Below are 19,376 nucleotides of genomic sequence, written 5' to 3'. Positions count from 1 at the left end.
AAAAACACATTGCTAGAATGTTATGCCACGCTTACAAACTTATTAAAAAATTATAATCTAGAGATAGCAATAGATAAAGTACAATTAAATCTTCCAATTAATTATTTAGGAGTTCTATTATCCTCAACCATGGTCCGTCCACCAAAAATTCAAATACGAGTAGATCAATTCAAATCACTTAATGACTTTCAAAAGTTATTGGGAGATATAAATTGGATAAGGCCTTATCTAGGCATACCAACAGGAGAATTAGGACCTTTATTTGATATTCTAAAGGGTCCATCAGATCCAAATTCACCCCGCATGTTAACGCCTGAAGCTAGAAAGGCATTAAGAATCATTGAAACATATATGGAAAATATGCATTTGGATAGAATTGATATAAGTTTGCCTTTATTATTTATTGTACTACCGACAAAGAATATTCCTACAGGGGTATTTTGGCAAGAAGGTCCATTATTATGGATACATTTATCTTATTCTCCTAATACTATTCTTACTAGATATCCTGAGGCTGTAGGGCAATTAATACTCAAAGGAATAAAAGCAGCAAAAGGAGTGTTTGGGATTTCTCCCAATAAAATTATTACTCCATATACTATGGATCAAATTGATGAGTTAGCTAATGAGTTAAATACTTGGGCAATAATCATGTGTAAATCTAGTGTTGCATTTGATAATCACTTGCCATCTAATCCTTTGTTGTCTTTTTGGTCTAAGCATCCTGTAGTTTTTCCAAAAATGACAAGAAAAACCCCTATCATAAATGCTCCAAATATATTCACTGATGGGTCAAACAATGGTACAGCAGCAGTAGTTACTCCTGATCAAACTTTTACATTTTTAGTACCCAATCAGCTCAAAAGGTAGAGCTCAATGCAGTATTGCAAGCTTTTATGATGTTCAAAGATTCTACATTTAATTTATTTTCTGATAGTCAGTATGTAGTTAATGCTATCGTATCTCTTGAAGATGCTGGTAGGATTTCTCCTTCCTCTACTGTTTTCTCTTTGTTTTCTGCTATACAAAGTCTAATCTGGGATAGAAAGGATCCATTCTTTATAGGACATATCAGAGCACATACAGGATTGCCTGGAGCCCTTAGTTTGGGTAATGAACTAGCAGATAAATCTACACATGACATACATATTTTCTCCACAATAGAAGAAGCTATAAATTTTCATAAAAGGTTCCATGTCAATGCTAATACTTTACAAAAACGTTTTAAAATAACTAAAGAACAAGCCAGACATATAATAAAACAATGTCAAAATTGTGTGACATTTTTGCCACAAGTTAATCTTGGAGTCAATCCTAGAGGACTGATACCTAACCATATTTGGCAGATGGACGTCACACACTTGCCAGAATTTGGAAAATTAAAATATTTACATGTTACAGTTGATACTTCTTCTGGATTTTTGATGGGCTCCCTTCATCCCGGAGAAAAAACTAAAGATGTTATAGCTCATTGCTTACAAAATTTTGCCACTGTGGGTGTTCCTAAACAGTTAAAAACCGATAACGGTCCTGGTTACATCTCCAAGTCTTTTAAACAATTTTGCTCATCATTTGGCATTACTCATATAACAGGAATCCCATACAACCCACAGGGACAAGGCATAGTTGAAAGAGCTCATCAAACTATAAAAATGTACTTATTAAAGCAAAGGGAGGGAATTAGTAAGGGGTATATATCCCCCAAAGATAAACTTAAAATAACCCTTTTTACTCTAAACTTTCTAAATTTGGATTCATCAGGACTTAGTGCTGCGGAAAGACATATGTATCCGAAAAATGTACATAAGCCTAAGGTACTTTGGAAAGATATTCTAACAGGACAATGGAAAGGTCCGGACCCAGTAATAGTCTGGAGTCGGGGCTCCGTCTGTGTTTTTCCACAGGAGGAACAGCAACCAATTTGGATTCCAGAGAGATTAACTAAAACAATTTCTACAGAAAAAGAAGATGATTTGACTCAAATCCATAACAGCTGATATCCAGAGTTCCAGCCTGGCTATTCTTGCATCTGCGACAGTGATTTACCACGGTGCCTTTTTCAATATCTATTTTATTATTTGCATTTTTCCCACATCATAAAGTTCTATTTTATTTTATTTTATTTTACCTTATTTTTTAAGCTCATATAAACCTAGGTTAATGTTTTTCTGATCAGTTTTATTTTTTTGACTGTGTTTTATTTATTTATTTATTTTTTAACTGTAAAGTTTTTAAACATTGCAATGGAGATTTCACCTAGCTATAGCTACAAGGCCTTTATTTACTATTGTCTTATATGTTCTATGTTATGTATGCTGTTTTGTGTTGTATGTCTGTATGTGTGTATGTCCATATTTCATTTACAAGGAGCGCTCATATATAAATAGATACTAGTATTCAAAAAAAAAAAAAATTTAGTCACGTGACTTATATGGTTTAATTTACTTTAGGTAAACAGCTGTTATTAAATTTTGTTTTTAAAGGTGGTTAACAGATATGTTTGTTTACTTTCACCTTTCCTTTTCATTATATTTCATAATTCTGTTCAGGATAATGTCTCTTTAGCAACATGGCCATAATTCCCATCTCCATCCCAGTGCCGGTGAAGACTAAGACCAAACTACAACTTTTATGATAGCTATCACTATAAACTGTATAAATTGATACATCAATCAAAATAACTCAATAAGACTGCTCAATCAAGGACTTAATTTACTTTGGGAGGAAATAGACATATTGATAGACTCCTCCAATTTGAACTGCTCAATCAAGGACTTAATTTACCTTGGGAGGAAATGGACATATTGATAGACTCCTCCACTTTGAACTGCTTACACAACTTGCCTGGACTATGTATCACCTGTATGCATTGTGCTCTATTTGTTGATACAGCGAACTGGTAGTGCTATATCTTAGCCGATGTGTCACCAGTGTTTCCAAAGGAGCCGTCAATTGGCTTGGTGTCGTGGCAATTCTGCATCTTTCTCCCTTCTGCTAGTGATGGTCTGATTTTGGGGGCCAACAGAGGTGAGGCAAGAACCTCACCCCCCCACTGGCACCAAGGTTAAATTTGGGGGCCAACAGAGGTGAGGCAAGAACCTCACCCCCCCACTGGTGCATAGGCCTATTACACAGGTATGGCTATATACTGGACCGGTAGTCAGTGACGGGTATGATTCGGTTACAGTGGTATCAACCTAAGCCAGGAGACTGACGCAATAAGGTCAGTTTTCCCATGACGGGTAAGAACCATATGTGAATTGGACATACCTAACAGGCACGGTCCCTAGCCACATTTGCCTGTTGTTTATTTAAACAGAAGGGGGCAGATGTTAGGAGCCACAGCAAAAATATTGATACAGGCACCTTTGGATTTTATGACTGCCAGCCAGCAATTCACATTCATATGGTAATTGGACTCATGCTGTCTAGCTGGGCCCATTTTCAGGACTCAGGTTACTCATGTCACTCTTGTAATGGGAGAGTTCCCATTGGTTGGGAAAGGATGGTAGGAGGGTGTTCCGGGGGAAGGGGAAACCCCCCGGCTCAGGTAGAACACACACGTGGCGGACCCACCTGTTAGGGGACGCACACGGCCTCTCTCTAAATAAAACTTTGTCTCAGTTTGACTGGCTTGTGTTTTTGTGCCCAACCGGGTTGCAAGATTGCAAGCCCGGGTGCACTGACAGCTCAGCAGGGAATCGCTCAGCAGGGGTGCCGCAGGCAGTGCTCGGCAGCAGGAGCGGGACTCAGCCGGCCCGGGGCCGGGCAGTTTGCGGCACTAACCCTCCTAGGAAAAATGCACATGTTTTCCAGACAATATCTGGGTGTTCAAAGACTCCCAAAACACCTGGGATCACAGATTTGGCTCATGTTAGACTGCTTAAGCATGAGGTTAAAACAAGTAAAAATGAAGTAGCACCTTTTCTTGTTATTAATTTAAATTTTCTATTCTGAATTATTAAATGGTAATGAGAAAAAAACAGAGGGAAGGATGCACTAATAAAATTGGCTTATACTAATACTTTCAATCCTTCCATTGACAGAATAATTTTAAATTATTTAAATATTTTGTGCAAACAACTAAGCTTTAAATAAAGAAAAGATAAGCTGGGTGCGGTGGTACCTATAATCCCAATGGCTTGGGAGGCTGAAGCAGGAGGATCACAAGTTCAAAGCCAGCCTCAGCAAAGGTGAGGTGCTAAGCAACTCAGTGAGACCCTGTCTCTAGATAAAACAGAAAATAGGGCCAGGGATGTGGGTCAGTGGTTGAGTACCCCTGAGTTCAATCCCCAGTACCCAAAAAGAAAATAAAGAAAGAATAGATTGTAATGACATATCACTTTATAGATTATATCACAATGTAAAACTCCCAAGCATTCTTAAGTCATATGTGAAATACCTGGTCCTTTCACCTGAGTACAAATTCTGATATTTGGTTTGAGCTTATCAGTAGAAAGGCCTTGTTTGTATCCTTGACCAAAGAATGTCAATGTAAATGATGAGCCATCCATCTGCAAGAGAAAGCAAAAGGTTCATTTAATAAATATGTCATTTCCTTCTGGAACATAATAAAACTTATTTCTACTTCATGTGATAAATAGATAAAAAATCAATATTTTGTCTATCACAACATCTTGTTATCATTTAAGCATGGGAAAACGTGAATTCTTTGAAGTTATAAGTTTTGGTGACTGGTGTGAAGTGGAGTGGAAGAGATGATGAGTAATACGGATGAGATGAAGATGATTCTTAGGTTATAGCTTAAAGAATGAGTGCACCATCAATATAGGCAGTTTAAGAGGAAAAGCTAGAAGAGGCGTGGGGAACAGACATACAATTACATCACTCACAGATATAAAAATTAAATTCAAAAAATTAAATTTAGAGCATTTATCCTATCATCTTTTATAATTACTAAATTTAGGAATAAGGTATCAAAGAATTCAGCCATAATCAAAATTATATTTATTAAATATCAATTTAAAGGTCAGATACTATATATATTAGGCCCTATGATATAAATAAACTATTTCTTTCCTGGAATTTACAATTCATTGAGGAAAGAGATTGATAAGCAAATTTTTTAAATATATGTTTTTTAGTTGTCAACGGACCTTTATTTGTTTTTTTATATGTGGTCTGAGAATCAAACCCATGCTCACACATGCCAGGCAAATGCTCTACCACGGAGCCACAACCCCAGCACTTAAGCAAATTTAATAACAATATGAGACATGAACTAATAAATGAAGGAAAAACTCAAAGCTGGGCATTATTAAATTTCCTGTGGCTGAGGGCAGAGTTTTAAAATGTATGCACACACATATTTTAATAGAAGTTTATTAAACAAAAAGTAAGGTACATTCCAGAATGGAGCAACCATTAAAGACAAGAAGGGATGCAGTAGCATGGTATATCTAGAATCTACAATTCAAGAGGTACAGACAAGGTCAGATATACAATGCACACTTGTCCCCTCCCCTGCTATGGCATATGTGCTGTGATCATAACCCTCTTACAGGCTAGGCACACATTCAGCTTTAGAACAATTTTCAACATAGTCTTTGAGCTAGTACTCCAATTAATCAGAGGTTGATAAAAAAATAAAACTGATATGCCATCTAGAACTAGATCATAATGTGTCTAGGGTGGCCTCACACCTCTGGAGATGGACTTCCTATCAGTCATGCTCTAGGGGTATGTATCAAAATTATTCAACCTGACTAGGAGCATATTTCTACAGCGGTGATTCTCAACCTTGGCAGCACATTAGCATAACTGGGAAGCTTTTAAAAACTCCAGTGACCAGACTACATTCCAGACCATGAACCAGAATCTCTGATCATCATTTTTGTTCTTTCCCAGAGTTGGGAACCACTGCTTTATATTTTCAGGCCACAGTCTAGATCTACTAAATCAGAATGTGAATCAGGGCATATGTATTTTTTTGGGGAAAAAAATCCCAAAACATCCTTGGGTGATTCTGACAAATAGAATCCCAGTAAAGAATCACTGCAAAAGTAGTTAGGGAAGTGTTTTTTTCTTGGGTTTTTTTTTTTTTAAGTCAATAACAAGAAACAAAATAAATAAATTATATAAAAAAGGCAATAACAGAGTCAGATTTTCTGTCTTAGAAAGACCTCTTAGATGGTCATGAAAAGATGGATTAGAAAGAAACTACAGAAGGCTATGAAACATCAGTCCAGAAATAAAGGCCTGTACTATCCAAAGAATGAGAATGCAACTCACAGAACAGGAGAAAACACTTGCAACCCAAATTTCTCAAAAGGGGCTCAGATCCAAAACAGACCAAGAATCCTAAAACTAAATAAACAACTATAAAATAATTTTAAAATGGGCAAAGGGACTTGAAGAGACATTTCTCTAAAGAAGATATACAAATGGTCTGTAAACACATGAAAATATGGTCAACATCACTAATCATTAGAGAAAAACAAACGAAAACTACCATAAGACCCTCACCCATAAGACCTCACACCCATTACAATGGTTATTATCCAAAAAACTTTAAAAAAAAGCAAATGTTGGTGAAGATGTGGAAAAATTGGAACCCTGTTATACTATTGGAAGTCACTATGAAAAAGAGTTTAGTGGTTCCTCAAAAAATTAAAAACAGAGGGCTGGGGTTGTGGCTCAGCAGTAGAGCGCTCACCTAGCATATGTGAGGCCCTAGGTTCAATCCTTAGCACCACATACAAATAAATGAATAAAAGTATTGTGTCTAACTACAACTAAAAAATAAATATTTAAAAAATTAAAAATAGAATTAATATATGATCTAGCAATTCCATTTCTGTATATATATGTAAAAGAATGTAGACCAAAGCACTGAAAAGACCGCTGCACACCCATGTTCATAGCAGCATGATCCACAATAGTCAGGATCCACAATGTTGGAACAAACCAAGTATCTACTCACAGATGAACAGATCAACAAAATGTGGTATATACCTAAAATGGAATATTATTCAGCCTTAAAAAGGAAGGAGATTCTGGCACATGCTACAACACGGATGAACCCTGAGGACATTAAGCTAAGTGAAATAAGGCCAGACACAAAAGACAAATACTTTGTCATTCCATTTATATAAGGTATCTACAGTCATCAAATCCATAGCAACAGCAAGTAAAATGGTGGTTACAAAGGCTAGGGAGTGGGGTAATGGGAGATATTATTTAATGATTACAATATTTCAGTGTTACCAGATAAAAATAGTTATAGATCTGGATGGTAATTATGGTTGCACAAAAATACGAAATGTACTAAATGTCACTGAACACTTGAAATATTTAAAATGGTAAATTTGTTTTGTATATTTTACCACAATTAAAAGAAAAAGACAGATAAAGGCCTGATCCAAGTCAATTATGATGGGTTTAGAGAAAAATCTAGAATGCCTATATTTCTGGTTGGAAGATGATGGTGTCAGATGGAAAATATAGGAAAAAAGACAGTTTGGGGGAAAGTGCAGATTTGGGGTTGTTGAATTTGAAGTGCCCATGGGATATCTGCCTAGTAAAATAGATGGCTCTATCAATCTGTAAATATAAATGTGTGTGTTAAAAGCTCTGCTATCACTTAGAGTAAGTGAGAAGAGGGCCAAGGATGAAGCCCTGGAATGATCAATATTTAAGGGTATAAAGGAGATGAAGTAGGAGAAAGAGAAAGGAAACTTAATAGAACTATTACTCACAAGCCAGAGGAAGTAAGTATTCCAAGTATTTCAAAGAAGGACAATAATAATGTCAAAGATAACTGATATTACATAAGGACTAACAAGCACTCAATGCATTTAGCAGATATAAAGTCAAAGATGGGAGAAAGTAAGAATAGGAAAAGGGAGAATGAAATAGACCAAATTATGCTATGTATATATATGAGTACACCACAGTGAATTTCAACTTTATGTATATCTATAAAGCACCAATGAAAATAATGATAAATAAATAGAAGAAAGACCAGAAGAGGAGAGGAAGGGGTAGAGCAGAAGGGAGGAGAGGTGGGAAAGAGGAAGTACTGGAGATAGAAATGGAGCAAATTATATTCATTCATGTATGATATGTCAAATGAACCCCACTATTACAACTACAATGCACCAATAAAAACATTTTTTAAGAAGTCAATGGTAATGTTAGAGGGAATAATGAAGGGTGAAGGAAAGGCCAGGGCTCTCTCTCAGGCTGAAAAAGACATTAGAATGTTTTCAGAATGAGAAGAAAGAACCTGTACAGAGGCAAGAGGTAGAATCTAGAGGAGAGAAAAGGAATAATCAACTGATGTAGTCAGGAGGGAATCGGATCAAAAGTGGTAGTCACGGCTAAGACTCAGACTAGTTTGAATTTAGGATCCACTACATTCTAGTTGTGTGGACTTAGACAAATAACACCCTCTGTTTATTTCCTCAACTATATACGTGGATGATAATAATACCTCTGCCTCAATGGCTGCTGGAGGACTAAATAAGATATAGAGACTGTAGCCCAGTGGCTGCAGCACAATAAATGCTAATGTTGTTATGAGCATGGTGTATAGAAAAACACTTTTTCCAGAAAAAGTAAAGAAGGTGATGATGGGAACAATGATGACAGGTCTAAGGGTAGAATTCAAGAACACAAGAGATGCTCTCAGTTCTTTTAGGGAAGTAGAAATCAAGATAGTGGACAGATAGAGAATAGGTTTGGGGTTGGGTAGATTTTTGAAAAAAGCCACTAATGAAAAGTAAAGGAATCAGTGACAAGTGATCTTAGAATTTCACTAGAGGATAAAATGAGAATTTGTGGGGGACCATCTGCTCAGTAGTGGAATTTCTCCCCAGAAGTGCCCTGTGTAAAGGAGATGCAGGGTAAATGACCCACACCCAAACTCAGGGTTGGGATCTGTTACACTAATGGTAAAAAACCAGGCAGCTGTAGTGTTGAGGATATTGAACACAAGATAATTCACTTTATCTGCCTTGGGAATTCAGGGTATAGGGAAGACGAAGTGGAAACCTGAAGGCAAAGAAGAGATAAAAGAAAAATGGAGGAATAAAAATATTTCAGCACTCTATGAAGAAGGATAATACAAATTCTGGAGTCAGCTGACTGGGTTCTCATCCCAGCTGGCTATTTACTAGCAATAGGACCATGGGCAAGGTTCTCAACCTTATGTGCCTTAAGTTTCCTCATATGTAAAATGGACCTAATAATAATACCTATTTTTCCAAGGTGAGTATAAGATTAGGTGATCTATGCAAAGAATTTAAAAGAATATCTGAAACACAGTAAGTCCCCCACCAAGTCTACATATTGCTGTCTGCTATCACTGTACTGAAAAAGAGTAAATACAAAATAACAGGACAACTTTTTTTTTTTTTTTTTTTTTTTTTTTTTTTTGCTGGGGTGCTGGGATTTGAGCTTCATGTGTGCTAGGTGCTATGGCTTGGATGTGAAGTGTCCCCAAAAGCTCAAGTGTGAGACAATGCAAGAAAGTTCAGAGAAGAAATGATTGGGTTACGAAAGCCAAACCCAATCAGTGACTTAATCACCCAATGGGATTAATTAAGTGATAACTGAAGGCAGGTGGGGTGTGGCTGGAGAAGATGGGGCATTGGGGGTGTGGCTATAGGGTATATATTTTGTATTTGGAGAGTGGAGATCTCTCTTTGCTTTCTGATCATCATGTGAGCCACTTCTGCCATACTCTTCTGCCCTATTGCTCTGCCTCACCTTAAGCCCCGAGGAATGGAGCCAGCTGAGACCTCTGAAACTGTGAGCCCTTAAATAAACTTTTCCTCCTCTATTGTTGTTCTGATTGGGTCTTTTTCGTCACAGCAGCAAAACAGCTGACTAAAACACTAGGCAAGTGCTCTACCATTGAGTTACATCCTCAGACCCAAAATAAAATAAAGAAAAATATTATTTTGGAGACCTGGATACAAAAGAGAGATTTACCTGTTTTTGTGTTGGACCTTGTTTGGAAAAATAACCAAAGGAGAAGAGCCATGGGAACTAAAGGAAAAAGAAAAAACAAACCATCAGTGATATTTTTTTTTAAATTCATGAGAAACACTTTTAAAGATTTAATTTCATAAAATTTTACTTACTTTTATGAGAAGATGCCTTCCAATGCCAAACCTCACAAAAAATAAAAAGAAAAGTCCTGCAAACATCAGCTTAATAACAGAGGTGATGCCTCCCATAGTTATATAAGCAGCATATTGAACCTAGTTTGAGAGCAAAGTTAGAATGTTACCCCTACATTTTATACCAAGTACTGTAAGAATATTAGCTACTTTTCAAGTTCTCTCCAGTCACAAATATGAACAAAGCAGTTTCCACTTTATCAGTGCATTAAGTTCTGAAAGCTTGTTCAGAAACCAGACACTGGGAACATTTTTTTATTTTTCTCTCTGATGCTAGAGATTGAGCACCTTCGGGGCCTCATACATGCTGGGGGTTGGGTAGATTTTTGAAAAAAGCCACTAATGAAAAATAAAAGAATTAGCAAGTGATGGTGTAATTCTACTAGGGGGTAAAATGTGAAATAGTGGTGTAAAGGAATCAGTGGCAAGTGATCCTTACTCACCTACCACTGAGATATACCCCCAGTCCTCAGTGCCTATTTTTAAAAGAAATTGATACAAATGGTAATTAGCATCCCCTACTTGAGCAAAAAAAATCCACATATTCCATAATATATCTGGGTTTGGCAATGAAACATTCTAGAATGGAAACTCCACTTAAACTCCTATGAGAAAAATTTAACCTCCACTTTTTAACTTGAGATATAGTTTTCTCTTCAAGTCTCAGCATTGGGAACCATTACTTCCCTCACCAAAAGGAGTACAAAGGTACTCCACAGGAACCAAGGTAAGGAAAGGAAGGAGGTCCTAGAGACCTTCACAAGCCATCGTAGAATGTGATCTAGCAGCTGAGACACTGAGCAGGGACTGTTACATGTTTATGACACCAGAATTTTCTGTTACATCATGTTACGTGGTATTTAATAGGCTAGATTTGAATCATGGGGCATGGTTATAATTACCCCCATAAAATGCAAAATGCTCTACCCTTGCAATTCTGTATAGTTCTAGAAGCTGAAACAATGCTTTAATTAGTACTCTCTTCTTTCTTTATAAATATAAAAACCTTCATTAAATAGATAGGGGAAATACAACAAACATAGAATACTCTTATTAATAATTCAATCATATTTACTTACTGGTGATTCCTCTAAAACTTCATACAAGTAACGTTGAGTCCGCTTTACAACAGACATATCAGATCCCAAGAAAGGAATGGAATATGTGTTGAGTTCTCTACAATAAGAAACAGGCCACCTGCAAGGACAAACATATGAATATTTTGCATTTCCTCCAACTACAGTGACCACAAATTCATCGGGTAATTTTTAAAAAAATATTTTTAGTTGTTGATGGACCTTTATTTTATTATTTATTTGTATGCGGTGCTAAGAATTGAACCCAGTGTGTCACACATGCTAGGCAAGCGCGCTACACTGAGCCACAACCCCAGCCCCTCAGTGGGTAATTTTTTGAATAAACAAATTAAAAACTTTACTTGAGGCCTTAATAACAATAAAGATAGTAGGTGGGCTTTTAATTAAAATTTACTTCTGTAGTTTTCCCCTTATTTTCTATACCTACACCCAAATAAGTAACAAGTGAAACTGTGTTGAATTTCTTCATACCATTACAGGTAAGTGTGGTTTTAACCTTTTAACTCCCTCCTCCATCTCTCTAGACATTGATTTAGAAGGCATTCTTTTCAACAGTGCAACCCTAAACTCATATCTGGTAACATTCTTACACATAAGTGCATATAAGTGCTAGGAGTAACATTGATTAATTTACATTCAGATCATCACACTTTAAGAAGATTTGACTGCGTGAAACTTAACTGACATTTAATTTTGACATTGGTAGTGAGATGGCATCGGAAAATGCACTTTTAAAAGTACTATTACATGTAAAGTACTTATGCATAGGATAATGTGTTAATTACATTTTATCTTTGAAAATAATCCTGAACTTAAATACAAAATAATCTCCAAGCTTTCCTTAGTAACACTCTTTATTAATAGCTAACCCCAAAACAATATACTTAAAACCAAATAAAGAATAGATTTTGAATTGACATACCTTTTTTTCAATTTTGTACCAATGAGTGGGACAGGTTTCAGATTTGATGCACTTCTTAGTTTTCTCAAATTACTCCGAGCTCCAAAACCATAAATTGCTGACTTCCAGGTACCATCATGAATACACAATCCCTAATAAAATATTTCAAGAGTTAAATAAACATGTCTTAAGGGGTAATTACTGAAAGATAAAAAGCAAGTAACTTAAAACTGTTGCAAACAACATTTCATTTCTATTTGTAAAAAACACAATTCCTTATTTGATAATCTTTAGTTGGATTTTCATGACCAGCCAAGCAGCAGTAACACTCATTAGCTTGACCATATTCAATATTTACATAAGACCTTTCCTCTTTCTTCCTATCAGTATTCTTGCTCTTGGAAATAAGAAATTTAGTTTTATTTTATCAGTTGTACTCAGCTAAATAACTATTCTTTCAAAAGTAGCCTCTCTAATCATATCCCTATCCTATCCTGATTCCTTCAAATTTCAAGATACATTCACATGTACATTTATGCAACGTATATAACATACTGTCCATCTATCCATCCTGTTATACCCAGTTCTCCTTCCTCCGTCACCTCTTATTTCAGCCCAAAATTATATACCTGTCTTCCCACTGAAGTCTTTTTAAAATAAGCTTCTTAAAAAATTTAAAGTTCACTAATGTGATTTATATTGTAAGAGATTTCCTCAATCTTTGGTTTATTTTTGATCTAGAATCCTATAGTTACTTGATCTTACCTTGTTACCTCTTTCCTGACACTCTTAGTTCTTAGTGCCCTTCACTCTTCCAAGATAACTATGCTTTCCTTAACCCCTCCCCCTGACTGCAATGAGAAATGAGTGGAAGAAAGGAGAGCACAAGAGAAGATTTATCTTCTGAATGTATTGTCAAAGTGCTGGCTCTTCTTAACTTCTAGATTAATTCTTTTATTTATTTATTTTTTTTGGTACCAGGGATTGAACTCAGGGGCACTCAACCACTGAGCCACATCCCCAGCCCTATTTTTTTGGATTTTGAAGAGACGGGATCTCACTGAGTTGGCTTAACATCTCAATTTTGCTGAGGCCGGCTTTGAACTCTCGATCCTCTTGCCTCAACCTCCCGAGCCACTGGGATTACAGGCGTGTGCCATTGTAACAGCTATTAAATCTTAATTACAGAGTTAGTTTCTTAGCTTTAATGACACTGAAAAAGCAGAGATACCAAGTCTAATTTCCATTTTGGTACAGATTGAATTCTTCTGTTTTATTAAAAGTATCACAGAACTAAAAGTCTTAAAGGTTAGATTTGCTATACTACTTAATCTAGGGCTGACCAATTTGAACTATTTACAAATATGAAGATTTCCAAACACTAGGAGAAAACATTTTTTAAAAAATGTAAAAGTATTTTGTACAAATCAGACATGAAAAAGCAAAAATTTTTAAAAAGGTAAAAATTAAATTCAATTAAAAATTTAAACTTTATTTCACTGAAAAAATATATAGAAAAAGTGCATACTATATAAATTTATAAGTAAATGAAACTATGAAGCCAACATACACATAACCATCCAGGTCATGAACAACACAGTAAAGCCAGATCCAAGAAGGCCCTCTTTCTGTTGTCTTTAACTAATCAAGAAAAATTTCTTTCTTTAGAATTTATTTTTGGTACCAGGGATTGAACTCAGGGGCACTAAGCCACACCTCCAGCCCTATTTTGTATTTTATTTAGAGATAGAGTCTCACTGAGTTGCTAAGTGCCTCGCTTTTGCTGAGGTTGCCTTTGAACTTGCGATCCTTCTGCCTCAGCTTCCCCAGCTGCTGGGATTACACGTGTGTGCCATTGCACCTAGCTCTTTCTTTAGAATTTTACCACCTAAGTAATTATCTCTAAATAGTACAATTAGTTTTGCCAGTTTTACATTTTATAGAAATGGAATCATGCAAAATATATTAGAGTTGGCTTCCTATGTTCAAAATTGTGATGTCAGGATTCTTCATGTGTTGTAGGTAACTCCTATTCTGTAGCTGGCCTTTTCACTTTTTTATTTATTTATCTATGCATATATTTTTATTGGTGTCTTATAACTATGCATAATAGTGGCATTCATTGTTATAGATTCACACATGTATACTGATCTCAAGAACTTTTTTTTAATTTAAGGATTTAATTTTTTATGTTTTAATTAGTTATACATGAAAGTAGAATGCATTTATGTCTTTGATATATCATACATAGATGCGATATAATTTCTCACTTTTCTCAGTGTACATGTTGCAGAATCATATTGGTCATGTAGTCACATACATACATAAAGTAATAATGTCTGTTTCATTCTACTATCTTTCCTATCCACACAACACTTCCCTCTACTAATCTAAGGTATTAGAATAGATACTATTCTTCCCTAGTGTCCCCCACCTTATTGTAAATTAACATCCACATATTAGAGAAAACATTTGACCTTTGGTTTTGTGGGATTGGCTTATTTCACTTAGCATGATATTCTCCAACTCCAACCATTTACTGGCAGATGCCATAATTTCACTCTTCTTTAAAACTAAGTAATATTCCATTGAGTATATATACCACATTTTCTTTATCCATTCATGTATTGAGGGACACCTAGGTTGGTTCCATATTTTAGCTATTGTGAATTGAGCTGCTATAAACACTGACATGGCTGTATTACTGTAGTGTAGTATGCTGATTTTAAGTCTTTTAGATATAAATCAAGTAGTGGGATAGCTGGGTCAAATGGTAGTTCCATCCCAGTTTTCTGAGGAATCTCCACACTGCTTTCCTTAGTGGTTACACCAATTTGCAGTCCCACCAGCAATATATGAGTGTACCTTTTCCCCCCACATCCTTGCCAACATTTATTGCTGCCTGTATTCTTGATGATTGCCATTCTGACAGGTGTGAGATGAAATCAGAGTAGTTTTGATTTGCATTTCTCTAATTGCTAGAGACATTAAACACTTTTTCATGTATTTGTTGATCAATTGTATTTCTTCTGTGAAGTGTCTGTTCAGTTCCTTAGCCCATTTATTGATTAGGTTTTTTTTTTTTTTGGTGTTAAGTTGTTTGAGTTCTTTATGTATCTTAGAGATTAATGCTTTATCAGAAGTGCATGTGATAAAGATTTTCTCTCAATTTGTAGGCTTTCTCCTCACGTTATTGTTTCCTTTGCTGAGAAGAAGCTTCTTAATTTGAATCCATCACATTTATTGATTCTTGATTTTAGGAGTCTTGTTAAGGAAGTCAGATCCTAAGCCAACGTGTATGACTTTATTTAAAAATTAGTTTTTCCAGTAATTTATAAGACTCTTTTATTAATTCAAATATTACCTGTATATCCTTTTTGATTTTCTACATTCACAATTATGTCATCTGCAAAAAATACTATTTTTTCTTCCCTTCTAGTCTATATACAATTAATTTCTGTTTTCCTACCTTACTGCTCTGGCTAGGATCTGGCTGGATAGTGGGCATCAATATTTTATTCCTGATCTCAAAGCGAAGTTTTCAATGTTAAACACTGGTTTCATATTTGTTATTGCTTTTTAAAAATATTCCATTCTACTCCTAGTTTTGCTCTAAGTTTTAATCATGAATGGATACTATATTTTACTAAATACTTTTTCTCTTTTGAGATGATCTAGTGATTTCCCCCCTTTTGCTTGTTTATGAGGTGAATTAGAGAGATTAGAGAATGTTAAACTTTGCATTACTGCTCTAAAACCAAATTGGTCAAATTGTATTATTCTTTTTACATATTACTGGTTTTAATTCACTAATATTTTGGTAAAGGTTTACTTCTAAGTTCCTATGAGATGGATTAACTTTTTTTTACATTGCAGAATTGCTCTTATAGGGTTTTGGAACCAAGGTTACACTATTCTTGTCCACTCGATTCATTCAACAAACACTTATTGAGCTGCTATTATGTGTTTAGCACTATTCTAAGTGCTTGATGAATTAAACAGAAAGACTTATCCTTCTGAAGTGTTCACATTCTAGAGAGAATGATAAAATTGGCAGAAAATATGTAGAATTCAGGGGGATGAGAAGTATTATAGGAAAGGAGAAAAAGGAAAGCAGATTAAAAAAAAGCTGGGAATGTAGGTAGGATAAGCTCTGAACATTCATTAATAGAATGACATTTGAGATAAGATTAAGAAGGAGAGAGTCATGCAAATATCTTGGAAAACCCTTTTCAGGCAAAGAAAACAGCTGATACAAAGCCCTAAGGCAGAAGTGTGCTCTTGTGTTCAAGAGCAGCACTGAAGTCAGCATAACTGGAAAAGAATGAATAAGGGCAAACTGGAAGAGAAGGCTAGAGAGGCCACTAGAGCCAAATCACTTCTAACTATGCACACTATGGTAAGGATTTTGGCTTTCCTACTGAATGTAAAAGGCACTAAAGAATTCGAAGGAGTAACATGGTCTGGGTTATATTTAAAAGGGTCACTATGTAGCCAACTGGGGAGGAGAATGGAGAATCACTTGATCCCAAAAGCTGTGGGCCAGCCTGGGCAACATAGTGAGACCCTATTTTAAAAAAAAGGATCACTGTGGCTGTTGCATAGAGAACAGACTGTAGGGGAACAGGCAGTACCAAGAATAGGGTGGTAGTAAGAGAAAGGGTTAAAAAAAAAAGATTTTCACATATTTCAAGGTAAATTCAATGGATTTCCTGACAGACTGGATGTGGGTTTCAGAGAAAGCAGTTAGCAAACACTCCACCATTTGGCATTAACAGTTACAAATAAACTGTGGATTAAAGCACATATGAAAAGGGAAAACAGAAGTTCCACTGTGGACAAATACACTTTCAGATATCTACCCAATGTCCAAACAGAGATGTCAGTTAGGCAACTGGACGTTATCTCTTAAGAAAAGGTCTAAGTTTTCTTGTGATCTTATTATTGATTTCTAGTATAACTGCATTACAGACTAAAATACTAGAGCAGGGGTTCTCAAACCATTTCTGTAAAGGGCTGTAAATATTTTAGTTTTTATAGGTCACATATGATTTCTGGTGCATATTCTTGTCTTTTTTGTGACATTCCTTTGAAAATGTAAAAACCATTCTTAGTTTTCAGCCACATAAAAACAGAGATGGGTTCTAGTATAACTTTAGACTAAACTATCCAATATGGTGGCCACCATATGGCATTTATGGAATATGTCTATCACTGTGGGAAGATCTAGTGGGTAGCACTGCCCTACAATATATAATTTCAATCCTCTGCAATTCTTTTTTTAAAATATTTATTTTTTAGTTTAACTGGACACAATATCTTTATTGTATTTATTTTATTTTTATGTGGTGCTGAGGATCGAACCTCGCACATGCTAGACGAGCGATCTTACCGCTGAGCCACAATCCCAGCCCCTCAATCCTCTGCAATTCTTTGAGTCGTCCTCTATGTCCTAGTTATAGTCTATGATTAACTATTTTCTTATGTAAAAATAGGAGTAAAATGTTGGATAAGGGATGGTAGGAGAATAATAGTCTGTCTAATGCCAAAGGACTAAACAGAATCAAGGAAAAATATCTCTGTTCCATCTTTGTGAAATCAAGGCTCTTTTACTTTGAAGGAAATGAGAAAGGGAAACTGCCATGATGTATATGCTGCAACTATTCTGTCTTCACTTAATTCTTTATATTAATAATAACAAAATATTTATTGAGTAATTACTAAGTGCAGAGCAGGTTTTAATTGGTATTCAATTTAATATTCATATTACCATATGAAGTAAACACTCTTATCTTTTTTTTAATATTTATTTTTTAGTTGTAGTTGGACACAATACCTTTATTTTATTTATTTTTATGTGGTGTTGAGGATGGAACCCAGGGCCTCACACAAGCGAGTTGAGTGCTCTACTGCTGAGCCACAACCCCAGCCCCCTAATTATATTTTATAATGAACAAAATGAGGCACATTAGAATAAATAAACTGCTCATCACATCACTGATAAGTGGCAGAGCCAGAATTTAAGCTCAGGAAATCCAGCTCCAAAACCTGTACTCTTAACATTTGATGAAAAGATTCTTGATTCTGTAAGAACCAACCACTCAAAAGTTCTTTTGTTGCTTCTAGTAAAGGGAAGAGACCATCATTAGATCTACCTGGTTTTTCTTTTTTCTTTTTTTTTTTTTTTAGAATTTTTTTAATATTTATTTTTTAGTTTTCAGTGGACACAACATCTTTGTTGGCATGTGGTGCTGAGGATAGAACCCGGGCTGCACGCATGCCAGGCGAGTGCACTACTGCTTGAGCCACATCCCCAGCCCACCTATCTGGTTTTTCTAATGGCATCTCCTGCTGCTCTTTCAAAGAAGGCCTCTATCTAGCTTTACCAATTTTCTCACCATTTCCCTGTAATAACCATCTGCTTTTTATCAGTCCTGCACTAATTTCCTACAGCCTCTTGTCCCACCTTCTGTTGGTACAACTCTCTTTCCTATTTGGAACCTGTTTAGTGCTGTTTAAATGGGGTTGACCCTAATCATACCAGCTTCAGGTGATCTAGACCTGGGCAATCCATTACTCCATGACCCAGGTTCCACTGATTTATTGGCTCAAGAATGGCCAAATGGCCCAGTACTTAGTAAGTTTCTCTGACATTTGATATGTAAACTCTGGTAGCTCTTCTTGGGAACCATGAACCAACATGTACTTAGGGCTGCCAGCACCTTCCATGCCTGCTTGAAAGCCTTTGGGGCTGGGGATGCTGGGGGGAGCCAGAAAGAAAGAAAAACAAAAAGAGGAAGAGAAAAAGAGTTTGGATAATATTCTTAAACACTGAGACCCAGTGAGATATTTGCAGACATTTGGTCATACAAATCAATAAATGGCTTTTTGTTTTGTTGGGTTTTTAAAGCCTTTCTCATTCTTGTTTCTGGGCCTTTGTTCAGACTCTGACCTTCCAAAAGCTATTCACTTTTCAAGGCTAATGTCAGTAAGGCCTCTATGAGGCATTCCCAAATTACTCAGGCCCACTCTCACTTCCTTTTATTCTTATATTCTAGCAGATAAACAAAAACATAAGCATATTTTCTAAAGCTCTTTGTTTTCATTTAATCTTTGTTTCTAAAGCTAATTGTTTTAACCACAATTCAGATGAACAGAATCTTCACTCTTAACCTAAACATGCTTCAGGTCATTCCATCTTTGTGCCTTTGTCTTGTTTACAAGTTAGTA

General features: G+C 35.8%; 1 protein-coding gene across 1 annotated transcript in view; it reads right to left on the bottom strand.

Annotated features, from left to right (window-relative positions):
• Positions 1 to 19,376, bottom strand: part of Sccpdh (saccharopine dehydrogenase (putative)) — a 43,094-nt gene that overhangs the window by 6,739 nt on the left and 16,979 nt on the right. The window contains exons 6-10 of the mRNA XM_026390734.2: positions 12,168 to 12,298; positions 11,228 to 11,345; positions 10,110 to 10,229; positions 9,958 to 10,014; positions 4,403 to 4,514 (exon numbers count right to left, since the gene is read on the bottom strand). Coding sequence (XP_026246519.1) covers positions 4,403 to 4,514; positions 9,958 to 10,014; positions 10,110 to 10,229; positions 11,228 to 11,345; positions 12,168 to 12,298 — 538 coding nt within the window. The remainder of the gene's footprint in view (positions 1 to 4,402; positions 4,515 to 9,957; positions 10,015 to 10,109; positions 10,230 to 11,227; positions 11,346 to 12,167; positions 12,299 to 19,376) is intronic.

Source organism: Urocitellus parryii, chromosome 9 (genome assembly GCF_045843805.1).
Source record: "Urocitellus parryii isolate mUroPar1 chromosome 9, mUroPar1.hap1, whole genome shotgun sequence".
Taxonomy (NCBI): Eukaryota; Metazoa; Chordata; class Mammalia; order Rodentia; family Sciuridae; genus Urocitellus; species Urocitellus parryii.
Note: the sequence above shows the minus strand (reverse complement) of the source record. Positions and strands in the feature narration are given on the sequence as shown.